The following is a 13,280-nucleotide window of genomic DNA, read 5'->3' on the forward strand; positions in this document are numbered from 1 at the left end:
TTAAAAAAATGAGTGTCTTGTGGATTCTTCCTTATGATAGAATAACTCTTATCCTCTTAGAAGGCAGAAATATTTAATGAGCATTGTCCAAAAGACATAAATGTAACTAAAATATTTTCAAATGAAATTAATGATTTTAAAAATCAATGATTTTAAAAATTCTTTTAAAATCATGGCACCACTGCATTTGAGTTTCTGAAATTATTCACCTATCTTTTAAAAAAGACTTCCCTTGAGGAATATCTCTTCATATATAATCACAAAATCTATTAGGATATGTTGACATATTATACTATAGGGTTATGTAGCTCTATAGTTTCATCAGCACTGTAAGGTTGGCGGATGTCTGTAATTGACAGGCCCTAAATTTTAGTGGCTTAACACAAGAAGATTAAATATCCCGTGCAGGTCAGTGGAGGGTGGGAGGTGAGGTTGAGGTGGGAGGCCTCTGTTTCAGGCAGTCAGTTAGGATCAGACCTAGTCGGTTATCATGCCCAGGCCACCCTCTTGGTCTTCTAAGCAATAATGCTCCTTTCCTTCTGTGATTGACAGTCTTGCTTCCAATAGCAATCATGTCCAGTTCATGAGAAAGATTTGATTAGTGTCCCCTGCATCTTTGTCTTAACATGGGGAAGAGTCACTGTCACCCGGAATGGGACTATAGACTCTGCTATTCATAGACTATATCAAAATGATGCTCCTTGAAAGTATTTGAAGAGTCATGAGAAAATAGTAGGCACCAGAAATATCACAAATGTGAGGAGTCTGACATGAAAGACAGTTTTCCAGTCAAAAATACACAACTTGAAATTTGGTATAAATATCAGATCATGAATAATCCAGTCATATTTTGACTGGCAGACATTATCAGAGGAGACATTATGATGAAAATTGTCATAGAGTTGGAAGTAGCACAAAGTCTTGAAAAACCAGATTTGACTATCAGGGCGGGCTAAAGCATCCATTAACTTGGAACACAAGGGCTAAAGTTCTCATTTGGAACTTCTTATCATTCAGCAAACATCATTCTGTTCAGAAGCCACCATCAATATAATTTTGGGCTAAGAGCAATCGTATTCATTCTTTCGAGACCTTTCCGTCTAATTATATATAAAGAAGGAAATGGCTTCTCATTCCTCATACCTCATGGGGTAAAAGTCTTTTATTTGTTCATCTCACTGATCCCAATCTCATATCCAGTTACATTTATTAAAAGAACAAATTTAACTTTGAATGTTAGAAAAAAGATCTGAAGTAAATATCAGTGTGTATATATCATATATCTATATCTATATCTATATCTATTTAAGCCATCCAAGAACTCAGGGCTTACTCATTGTTGAATGTGGCCTGAACCCTGCATAACTTTAACTACATGTGGTCAGCCGACAAAAATTTATCTGCTACATATGCTTATAGGTAATACAGGTAACACCCAGGGCTGGGTCCTGAAGAGGGTTTCCATTTCTCTACTTTTGTCATGGTTTCCTCATTGAACTGCATGGAAAAACAGGAGGTGCACTGCTCAGGGGGCTTGATCTTCTACTAGAAGACTTTAAGATATTGTCAAGTTTAGTTCATTTTTCTGGACTTCAGTGACTTCTATTACAACATAAGATATTTAGAGTATGCAAAGCCCCTTCAAGAAACATAATTTGACACAGAGTAGTATCTGATTGATTATGCTGTCATTTCATAATTAGCCTCAGAAATGAGACAGGAAATTCATCTAAGTGAAGAACACAGAGCAGGACAAAATACCCTTACTGCTTTTCAAATTTTGATTTCTGGGTAAGAAAAACACACAACTAAACCTCGTATCAAATTTTAGTCTTTAATTTTATATTTAGACTAAATATAAACTTTTAGAGATTTTTGTTAATGTTCCTTTTCATTGTTAACTTGATATTCAAGAGAATTCAGAAGCCAATGTCTTTATAAAATAATTTCAAGATATGAAAATAGGGCTTCCCTGGTGGTGCAGTGGTTGAGAGTCCACCTGCCGATGCAGGGGACACAGGTTCGTGCCCCGGTCCGGGAAGATCCCACATGCCGCGGAGCGGCTAGGCCCGTGAGCCATGGCTGCTGAGCCTGCGCGTCCGGAGCCTGTGCTCCGCAACGGGAGAGGCCACAGCGGTGAGAGGCCCGTGTACCGCAAAAAAAAAAAAAAGATATGAAAATAGCATTTATCTTTAATGTCATTTGCTTTGTACCAACATCACAATTCTATTTTAACAATTATTCTGAGTCCTTAGAAATTAAACCACTGTATTAACTACAGAGACAAGAGTATAAATTAGTTCAGCTATTTCAAATCCTTAAAATATCTGCTTTCCTTCCAGTTAGATCTATACAACCAGATGGTAAAGGTCAGGCTTAGGTGTTTAAAAATGATCTTCCTAATGGTGGCTTTCTTATTTTACTCTTATTATAAGAGTTGTTTGCAAGCAAAGGTTATACGAATTGGTTGGTTCACTGATATGATTGAATGTAATAAATGGAAACTGCTATAGATTGTTAACATAGAGGTTGATAACCAGAATATCATGTAATTTTTCATACAATTAGTAAGAACTGGTGATGCAGAAACTCTCAGGCCCTAAACAACAATTCACAGATTGCCAGTAAGTCAGCATGAATTTGCTTGTGTTATGCTTCATGTTTGGAGTAAATACATTTATCAATACCCATTTTATATAGTTCAATGAAGTAATCTACAAATATAAAAGCATTTTGCTTTTGGGTATTGCCATGGTCCATGTAAATGCTCATCAGTCAGATCGTCTGCAGGAAGCACTCCAAGTCGCATGGTTTGGTTTACAGACCTGAATATACATATTTCATTAAACACTGGCATTTATGTGCTCAAGTGGCGCAGTGGCTTTGGAATCTACGGTCAAGTGGAGTAAAAATAATGTGGAAGTTTAAATCAATCGAAAAGGTATCAACCACCAATAAAAGCACTTCAGGTTTTTTAACTTAAATATCATGCAAAAGACTTTCCAGAATTACACCATTCCACCAAATTGCTCTTGTCAGGGTCACTAATGATCTCCAAATTGTGAAATTCACTAGCCAAGTCTCAGTTGTCGTCTTACTTGATCATTCCTCCTCCTCTGATATAATTTCTTCTCTTGGCTTCCGGCACACTGCATCCTCTTGCTTTTCTTCCTATCTCCCCAGATATGTCTTCTCAGAGCTTCATTGATTTGTTTCTCCTCTTCCTCCTGACCTCTCAACCTTGGAATATCCCAGGGATCTAGATACCCAGGGAGAACCAGTCACTTCTTGTCACCTCCTCCATCCCCACCCTGTCCGAAGCCATCATCCTCTCTCACCTGATGATTGCACTAGCTTCCTACTTAGTCCCCCAGCTCCCACCCTCCCCTTCTTACAGACTCCTCTCAACACGGCAGCCAGGGTAAGCCTTTTATAGTGTAAGTGCCTCTCTGATCTCATCTTCCAGTTACTCTCCTTCTCTCTCGGCTGCAGCTGGACCAGCCTCCTTGCTGTACCTCGAATAGGGAAGCCCTGGCTGCCTTGGGGTCTTTGCAGGGGCAGTTCCTTCTGCCTAGAATATGTCTCCCTCAGAGAGCCATATGGATAACTCCACACCTTCAAGTTTTTTGCTCAACATTTAAAATTCTAAGCTGCACTGTCCTCAACACATTCTCCAGACCCTCTTTACTCTGCTATATTTTAAAAGCACTCTGTTACTTTCTTATCTGCTATGTAATTACTTATTATGTTTATCTTCTATTGTTTGTTTCTTTTCATGGGACTGTAAGCTTGTTGGGTTAGGAATTTTGATCAGTGTTGTTCATTGATGTGTCCCAAGAACTCAGAACAGTGCTTTGCTCTTAGAAGGTGCTCCAATTGCATCCGTGTGAGTGAATGGTGGTGCTATATCTAGAGCGATCAGAAGGTCAGTCTTTCTAAGTCTGGTATGCCAAAAGCCGGAGGAGAGAACAGTTCCTTGGTTAAATATATGAAGTATGAGTTAAAACTATTTTTGCCTAATATAAGGAAAGCACCTTTCAAGTAACAACCTCAAAGCGTTGATTGCTTTTTTCTCAGTAATTCTCACAATACCACACATTATCAGGTTCATAAATTAGGGTAAGGTTTTCCATTGATATATCTAGAAATCGAATAAGGTTTGTTGTGTGTGTGTGTGTTGGAAGGGAAGAGGGGATGTCTTTTTCTAAGGGATGAGCTACATGACTGTAAGATAGGAGAGATTTAATGACAGTGGGTAGAGAGAACATAGTTATAACAATTTACAATATCTCATAATAGTGAAGGAATCAAGTAGAGAAGACCTAAGAAATTTCTTTTTTTTTTTTTTTACATCTTTATTGGAGTATAATTGCTTTACAATGGTGTGTTAGTTTCTGCTTTATAACAAAGTGAATCAGCTCTACGTATACATATATCCCCATATCCCCTCCCTCTTGCATCTCCCTCCCTCCCACCCTCCCTATCCCACCCCTCTAGGTGGTCACAGAGCACCGAGCTGATCTCCCTGTGCTATGCGGCTGCTTCCCACTAGCTATCTATTTTATATTTGGTAGTGTATACATGTCCATGCCACTCTCTCACTTTGTCACAGCTTACCCTTCGCCTCCCCATATCCTCAAGTCCATTCTCTAGTAGGTCTGTGTCTTTATTCCTGTCTTACCCCTAGGTTCTTCATGACATTTTGTTTTCTTAAATTCCATATATATGTGTTAGCGTACGGTATTTGTCTTTCTCTTTCTGACTTACTTTACTCTGTATGACAGACTCTAGGTCCATCCACCTCATTACAAATAACTCAATTTCGTTTCCTTTTATGGCTGAGTAATATTCCATTGTATATATGTGCCACATCTTCTTTACCCATTCATCTGATGATGGACACTTAGGTTGTTTCCATCTCTGGGCTATTGTAAATAGAGCTGCAATGAACATTTTGGTACATGACTCTTTTTGAATTATGGTTTTCTCAGGGTATATGCCCAGTAGTGGGATTGCTGGGTCATATGGTAGTTCTATTTGTAGTTTTTTAAGGAACCTCCATATTGTTCTCCATAGTGGCTGTACCAATTCACATTCCCACCAGCAGTGCAAGAGGGTTCCCTTTTCTCCACACCCTCTCCAGCATTTATTGTTTCTAGATTTTTTGATGATGGCCATTCTGAGTGGTGTGAGATGATATCTCATTGTAGTTTTGATTTGCATTTCTCTAATGATTAATGATGTTGAGCATTCTTTCATGTGTTTGTTGGCAGTCTGTATATCTTCTTTGGAGAGATGTCTATTTAGGTCTTCTCTGAAAGTTGAATTTCCTATGGGTTGAAAGATTTTCCTTCACAATTTTTAAGGAATGTGAAAAATGGAATAATTTGATAAAATATAGCTGCGATTTGCATGAGTGCTCTTAGAAGTTGTGCTCTAAGATAAGTATTCAAAGATAGGTGATGATATTTCAGATGGTAAGTCAATAGAATAAATCTATATCCTATAGTAATAATTCTGTAATTGCTTTCATGGTCTTATGTTACTGTTGTATTAATTATTTCAAAGTTTATCACATTTTGCAAAAATCCTGTATTGTTATCAAAATTCTAAGTCAACTTCGGCAGTCACTTAAGGTTAGATCTTCAACTTCTGTAAAACACTATGCCACAGCACTTTCATATTCCTATGGAGCAAATTTCTGTTTTCCACTGCAGGTCGGCTCATTGAAATGGCATATACTCAAGGATAGCTTAGGGCACTCCAACAAATGTTTTGATTCTACTTTATTCAACATATATTTATCACCCGGATTTCCCAGCTCTCGGGTTCAACTCTTACATCAGGAATATAATATTCATTGAATTGGAAGTGCTTTGTTTAATACTTTGCATAATACTCACTGAATTGGAATACTCGTTGTTTATTACTCTCTTTCATTCCCTTTTGTTACCGTTCATGGTTAAGCCAAACATGAGGAAGGAATAATCTGAAAAATTAAAACGTATCTATACAGATACCCACTTTGTGATTTCACACAGCATTTTCTAGGGCAATACTGATCCCTGGCAAAGAAATGTCAGAAAAGTGCTCAGCTACCTTTTACAAATCTAAGGTCATGAACATTTCCAGAAAAATAAAAACATGTAATGCATTAAAAGCCAAGTTTCTCTATTTTTAGTTGCATGCAGATATTTTTGTTTGAAATAACTGAAATTCTTAAAATAAATTAGCCATGTTGCTGCTTTCAAAAATGTGAATGAGGGTATAAGTAGCAGAAGAAAAAATTGTTATCAATCCTACTCTGAATCATACTATTAAAGCAGAAAATATTTTATTTTAAATAACTGCCATTTCAGATACATAATAAAAATAATAGGAATAACCCCAACCACAAGATCTAATTCACACACACATATTTGTGTTGGTCCATGGAGGAAATACATGTTTGATGCTGAAATTATATATTTCTTTGAAATGTAGTTCAAAGTAAGAAAGAACACTTTAAACATCTTCTTTCACTTTTAAGTCCTTACATGCCTCAAAGCAAACACCTGAACATATGTCAAAATACTCCATAGCTGCAAATCAGTAAGGTCTTTATTCATTGAGAAATTTCGTTTCCATATCCCTCTTGTTAGATTTTCCTTAGATGTTCATCTTGAAAATCCTACTCAGAGCTCAAATAAGTTTTTCTCAAAGTCACATTCATCTTTCATATATCATTTCAGAAATCATACTCCTTCAGTATTTAAATAGGAGCAAAGACAACACTATCTCCATAACCCATGGAGAATTTATATATACTAGCACAGCTAGCTATCATTCTAAAGATATTTTCCACAGGAGACAAAGTCCATCACATAAACTCACGTGCATTTAGAGGGTGGATATTCACAGTGATGCCTGACATACCTGTTTTTGGAGGAATCACGTCCACATCTCTTTATTCTTTACCCTCAGTAATTGATAAAAGGGGCCATCATTCTTGGCACAGGAAATGCCTCTTTTGATTGCTACCCCAAGTAATTAACCTTCCTAATAATTTCACTAAATTCCAAATCTAGCAGTCTTTTTGTCATTGACCCTTGGTTCTCAGAACTGTAGATTCTGCTCTTCTAGCCTCCTTTATCTTTCTTTCATGGCTCTTATTACAATTTGAATTACATGACTATTTGGCCAATTACCTTTCAATAACTACCTCCAACTGCACGGAGGATGGGGGTGGGGGTGACTAGTCCACAGGGACCATCACAGAGGCCAGAACAGACTACCGAGTAGACTCTTTTTATTTTATTATTATTATTTTTTTATGAAGTGGATTTATTTAGAGAGAAACACACTCCACAGAATGTGGGCCATCTCAAAAGGTGAGAAAAGGCCCCGAGTAGACTCTTAACAAATGATTATTGACTAGATGACATAAAGACCAATGGTGCCATAAATGTTAAAAGATCCAGAAGTTTGGTATTTAGAATTTCACCCTTTATATTATGCTTTTCAGATCAAGTTACATTTACCGAAATTATGGCAATAATTCAAAGAGTGAGACCTTTATGCTGTTCCAGAATATAACTCCATACCTTGTTTTTATATTTTTTACTGAATATTAGAGCTCGGTACATTTAACCCTTGGCTGTGCTTATATTTAAGAAGAGTGTTCTCACATATAAATCAGAAAGGAAGGAAATCAGGCATTTACTAGTAAAACCGATTAGTGTTTTAAGTGACCACGGATAATGACTTTGAATACCTTAAGCGATTTCATATTTATTGAGTGAAATATTGTCATAAGGATCTTTTTATATTTTCAGTCATTTCTTTTTTTTATATTTGGTTTTGAAGATACTCACATTTTTTAGAGTTGAATGGCTATCTATCATCAAAAAATAAGAAATAACAAGTCTTGTTGAGTGTGTGGAGAAAAGAAACACTTGTGTACTGTTGGTGGGAATGTAAATTGGTACAGCCACTATGGAGAACAGTGTGGGGGTTCCTCAAAAAATTTATTTCTTAAAGACTTCTTTCACTGTCACATATGAATCATATGGAGTTTCTGGTTTAAAACTTTGTGTTCTTACTATGGTCTGATTTTTTTTTAAAACAAAACGTTTATCTTTTAGCATTTGCCTACAACCATCACATCAGTACATAATAAGTGGCAACCAAACAAGTGATTGGCGAATGTTGTTATTACTCTGTTAGAAGGAGAGTCTGAGGAAAAGGGCTCTTTGAGAGAAGTAACAGGACTGACACTGGATCTCCGTTCCATGGCTGGCACAGCGAGCCACACCCTTTCTACTAATGAGTCTGGAAGGGTTGCCAGCTCTGCCTTTTATCTGGGAAAACACAGGGCTATTTATGCCTGAACATCATGTACTGAATTTACTTCCATTGGTTAACATGGTCACCATTCCTGGTCTTTCAAGCCTGAAAAGAAAGCAAAGTGAATGTACTTGCTATATGATAGGGGAGTTTGGTAGTTGGGAAGTCTACATGCACAGCTTGTTTATTTTGACAAAATGACTCTGGCTTCAAGGGATTAGACTGGAAGGCAGAGAAAATGGATGTCAAGAGTGATCGGGACAGTACTGAGAAATCCTAGCCAAGAATGTTGCAGCAGCCTCTAAGCTAGGGCAAGGGGGGATATTGAAGTTGCAAGTGTAGATAGAATCAACAGTGACTAAGTTGGTATGAAGGAAAATTTGAAGGCTTGTTTAAGATTCTAATTCTGAGTAACTGGGTGAAATGATTATATTAAAACATAGCCCTGGGGAAGAAGGGCAGGTTGAGAGTTGGAAGATGATGAGTTTTAGAAGTTTTGAGTTTGAAGGACACTGAAGATATTCATATGCGATGTTTACCAGTTACTTGGAAATGCGAGTCTGGAACTGATGAGAGAGATCAGGGATAGAGACATAGATTTTAAGATTTTCATAAAGGAGGAAAAGGTGAACTGAGTGGAGATTAAACAAGAGGGACAGAACCCAAGGGAATACCTTTAAGGTCAGGCAGAGAAAGAGGCACCTGTAAGTGAATTCAGGAGTGATCAGAGAGATTGAAGGAAAATCTTCCAGTGTCACAGAAGGCAAAGGAGAAGAGGTTTTAATGGTCAGGGAGCTGACAGTGCATAGTGCCAGTAACCTGAAAGCCTTTTTCTCACATTTGTTTCCAAATATTACTTTTTGTTAATTATGTAGTAACTGGTTTCTCAGCTTTAGTAACAATGACATGAAGAAATTCAAAGTAATTCTTTGTGTTATTAGAACTGCACAATTTCTTCAATGTGTTTATTGTTTACCATTCAAATATTTGACATACTTTACCTAGAAACCTAGAAAATATATTTTCTTTGAATTTTATGATTTAAAATAAGGAACTTTTGGCTTGTACTGAATTTTCAGACTACGTGTAAAATTACTTGTAATGAAAAAAAGGAAAAAAATTATTCAGTATAATCCATCATTTATCAAACCCCCTAAGAAAATAGTGATGTCTGCCAGTTTTTCCATTTTAGCATTTGGGATAACTCTATGAATAAAACAAACAAAAAACTCAGAATAAAAATTCTCAAAATTAAGCATTGATTCCTGTCAAATGATAATGAAAAATCACTAGGTTTCTTTCCCTGTGATATCAAAGAAGTGTTAAGTGTGAAAATTAAGGAACAGTTGTGTGTATGTAAATTTTTTGAATAAATTAAATTTTAAGAAATGTGCTATTAAGTTACAGAGTGAAGTCTTTATATTAAATATAGGTAGTCCTCACTGTGCACAGGATAACATTAACTGGAAACTCAGGCATAGCAACCACATTATTGCTTTCTGTGCTTATGGTCCCGGTCCCATGGCCACTGAGAGGATTGCCTATATGTTATAAAATCATTTTTCATACGTTTATTGCATAGAGCATCTTGAAACAGAAATCCTTTCATCTCAATATATTATCCTAAAACCAATGTTAAAGAGATAAGTTAAAATATACTTATTCACTGCTACATTCAAACCCCGTTGCAAATTCTCATAAAGCAAAATGACAAATTATTCACTATTTTGAAGAGCAAATATCACATTTAATAGATTCTAAGAATTGTATGTAACAATGCCTTGTGGAACAATACACACTACAAAAGTGATCTTGAATGTAGGTTTACAATAGACATTTGCATGCAAAAGAACTAAATTCATTGTCTTTTCTAATTCACCATTTATAGAAGTTTTGGGCCCTAGGTAAAAATATAGACATATAGGCTAAACAACACACCACCTATTGTATTGCTTCTTTGTAAATTTTCAGAAAATCTGCTCTGCTTTAAAATTGTCTTTCAATATTATCGGCTGAGAAATATATTTAAAATTTTTTTGGTATATACAATGTATCTTAAATTTAAGGCATGGGAGATACGGGTCTTTACTCAGACATTCAAAAGATAAAAAGAATAATATAACAAATATCCATGTACCCACCATTCATCTTAAAATATAAGATATTATGAATTCAATAACTAATAAGCTGTGTATAAAAAAATAAAATACAGAGTCCTAAAAATATTTTTTAAAAGACATTACGGGGGCTTCCCTGGTGGCGCAGTGGTTGAGAGTCCGCCTGCCGATGCAGGGGACACGGGTTCGTGCCCCAGTCTGTGAAGATCCCACATGCCGCGGAGCGGCTGGGCCCGTGAGCCATGGCCGCTGAGCCTGCGCGTCCGGAGCCTGTGCTCCGCAGCGGGAGAGGCCACAGCAGTGAGAGGCCCGCGCACCACAAAAAAAAAAAAAAGGACAATATGAATTCAATTAAGCCTATCATACACGCCTCTGATTGAAATATCTTCCCTAACTCCCCTGAGGTAACCAGTATCTGAGTTTCATATTTTTCAGTGCACTTTTATGATATAGGTTTTTAATTGATGCTTTTTTTTTTTTTTTTTGCAGTACGCGGGCCTCTCACTGTTGTGGCCTCTCCCGTTGTGGAGCACAGGTTCCGGGCGCACAGGCTCAGTGGCCATGGCTCACGGGCCCAGCCGCTCCGCGGCATGTGGGATCTTCCTGGACCGGGGCACAAACCCGTGGTCCCCTGCATCGGCAGGCGGACTCTCAACCACTGTGCCACCAGGGAAGCCCTGATGCTTTTTCTTTTTCTTAAGGTTAAAGCGATTCTTTCCTGTGTCTGGTTGTGAATTTTTATTTTGAAAAGTTGTTTTGGGTTTTATCAATGTTTTCTGCATTGAGATTGATCTATAGTCTGTGTCAATTGTAAAGTTTTAAACCTCAAGTCTCATATGATTCATATATGATGGTGAATGGAGTCTTTAAGAAGTAAATGACTGAAGCAATAGAAAAAGATCCTTACGAAAATATTCACTCAGTAAATATGAAAATGCTTAGGGTATTAAAAGTAGTTATTTGTAGGGGGACTTCCCTGGCGGTCCAGTGGTTAAGACTTTGCCTTCCAATGCAGGGGGTGCGGGTTCGATCCCTGGTTGGGGAACTAAGATTCCACATGCCTCGCAGCCAAAAAACCAAAACATAAAACAGAAGCAGTATTGTGACAAATTCAACACAGACTTTAAAAATGGTCCACATAAAAATTTAAAAAAAAAATCTTAAAAAAAAAAGGAGTTATTTGTAATTACTTAAAACACTATTTGGTTTTACTAATAACCTCCTAATTTTCTTCCTTTTTGATTTATATGTAAGATCATTCTTCTTAAATTAATAAGCACAGTCAAGTGTTAAATGTACAAAGCTATAATGTTCACTGAGAAATACAAACTGGTCTTCTGTCAAGTGTTTTTATTTGTATGCTCTATATAGTCATTCAGAACACTAATTAGGAAAAGGATGTAAGTGAATATATAAAATTATGATTTAGGCACAAGTGATTTTTAACCCTTAATGCTTTTTGTTTAATTTCAATATCCAAAATATGGTAAGGAGGATAAAAATCTCACTGCAATCAAATTTTCTCACCTTAGCATAACTATTATCACTTTATTTCCAGACAAGTTTTTACACAAACTTTGGCTATTAAGTCATGGATCTCACCACATGAGACAAAGCCCAAGTGCCAACCTTATATTAATTTTGGAATATGAAATTCATCCATTGATTTTTAAAGTAAAGTAGCTCAAACAAAAGCTAAAATGAAGCTATATTTTATATTGAAGACCAGTAGTCATCTTAAAAAAAGTTTTTTTGTTTTTTACAAAATCAACTTTCATTATTCTTTCAACAAAAATCATCTAACTCTTACTGAATTTACCATTTTACTCAGCTTTTCAGTCTTTTACTTGGTTTTTATAAGTCTCTCATCAGGATTTTCCTGGTGGTGCAGTGGTTAAGAATCCTTCTGCCAATGCAGGGGGCATAGGTTTCAGCCCTGGTCCAGGAAGATCCCACATGCCGTGGAGCAACTAAGCCCGTGCGCCACAACTACTGAGCCTGCGCTCTAGAGCCTGCAAACCACAGCTACTGAAGCCCACATGCCTAGAGCCCGTGCTCCGCAACAAGAGAAGCCACTGCAATGAGAAGCCTACACACTGCAATGAAGAGTAGCCCCTGCTCACCGTAACTAGAGAAAGCCCGAGCGCAACAATGAAGACCGAACGCAGCCAAATAAATAAATAAATGAATAAATTTTTAAAAAAAGAAGTCTCATCATAAGCCACAGTCTTTTGTGATATCAGTATAAAGTTTAGAAACCTGTTTACATCTACTTTTGGTTTTATTCTGCCTTGAATGAAAATAATCATATTTGATATAAAAAGAAAATTTCAATGATTTAATTTTATGTCCAACAATAGTAAATTATTGATTTTTATAGTAAACAATTGTTTACATGTTATAAGAAAACAATTTATATTTCAAATTTTAACACAATTTATAAATAAATAAAATAGAATAAGATTTTATTTAAAACTTTATTTAATTAAATAAATTAAAAATATTTTTTAAATTTATATTTCAAATTATAAAATGAATTTTATTGAAAGCAATTTGATTTTTTATTTAAACTCAACCACTAAGAAGTGATACTCTGTCAACTGTTTACTTCTCCCCAAAGTTATCATTTTACTGCCCTGTACAGTCAGGGATAATGACCACTTCTTACTTCAGAATGAGGGCTGGATCTCTTAGTTTGACATTTAACATCCTTCTTGAATTAGCACAAAACTTCTTCCTTTATCTCCAACACTCCCCTGCTGAATCCTTTAGTACAGGCCCACCGTTCTGGACTATTCACACATGTGCACATGAAGGTCAACCAGATGCCAGATCATG

General features: G+C 36.5%; 1 protein-coding gene across 17 annotated transcripts in view; it reads right to left on the minus strand.

Moving 5' to 3' along the window:
• Positions 1-13,280, minus strand: part of SORBS2 (sorbin and SH3 domain containing 2) — a 206,865-nt gene that overhangs the window by 154,409 nt on the left and 39,176 nt on the right. For 10 of the 17 annotated variants that reach the window (XM_082863970.1, XM_082863967.1, XM_082863972.1 and 7 more), the window contains exon 1: positions 3,099-3,325. The exons of the other annotated variants lie outside the window; for them this stretch is intronic. In XM_082863970.1, coding sequence (XP_082720096.1) covers positions 3,099-3,106 — 8 coding nt within the window. In that variant the 5' untranslated portion in view covers positions 3,107-3,325. Of the gene's footprint in view, positions 1-3,098; positions 3,326-13,280 lie in introns of those variants that run through there. 17 annotated transcript variants of the gene reach the window in all.

This window comes from Leucopleurus acutus, assembly GCF_964270905.1.
Source record: "Leucopleurus acutus genome assembly, chromosome: 21".
NCBI classification, from domain to species: Eukaryota; Metazoa; Chordata; class Mammalia; order Artiodactyla; family Delphinidae; genus Leucopleurus; species Leucopleurus acutus.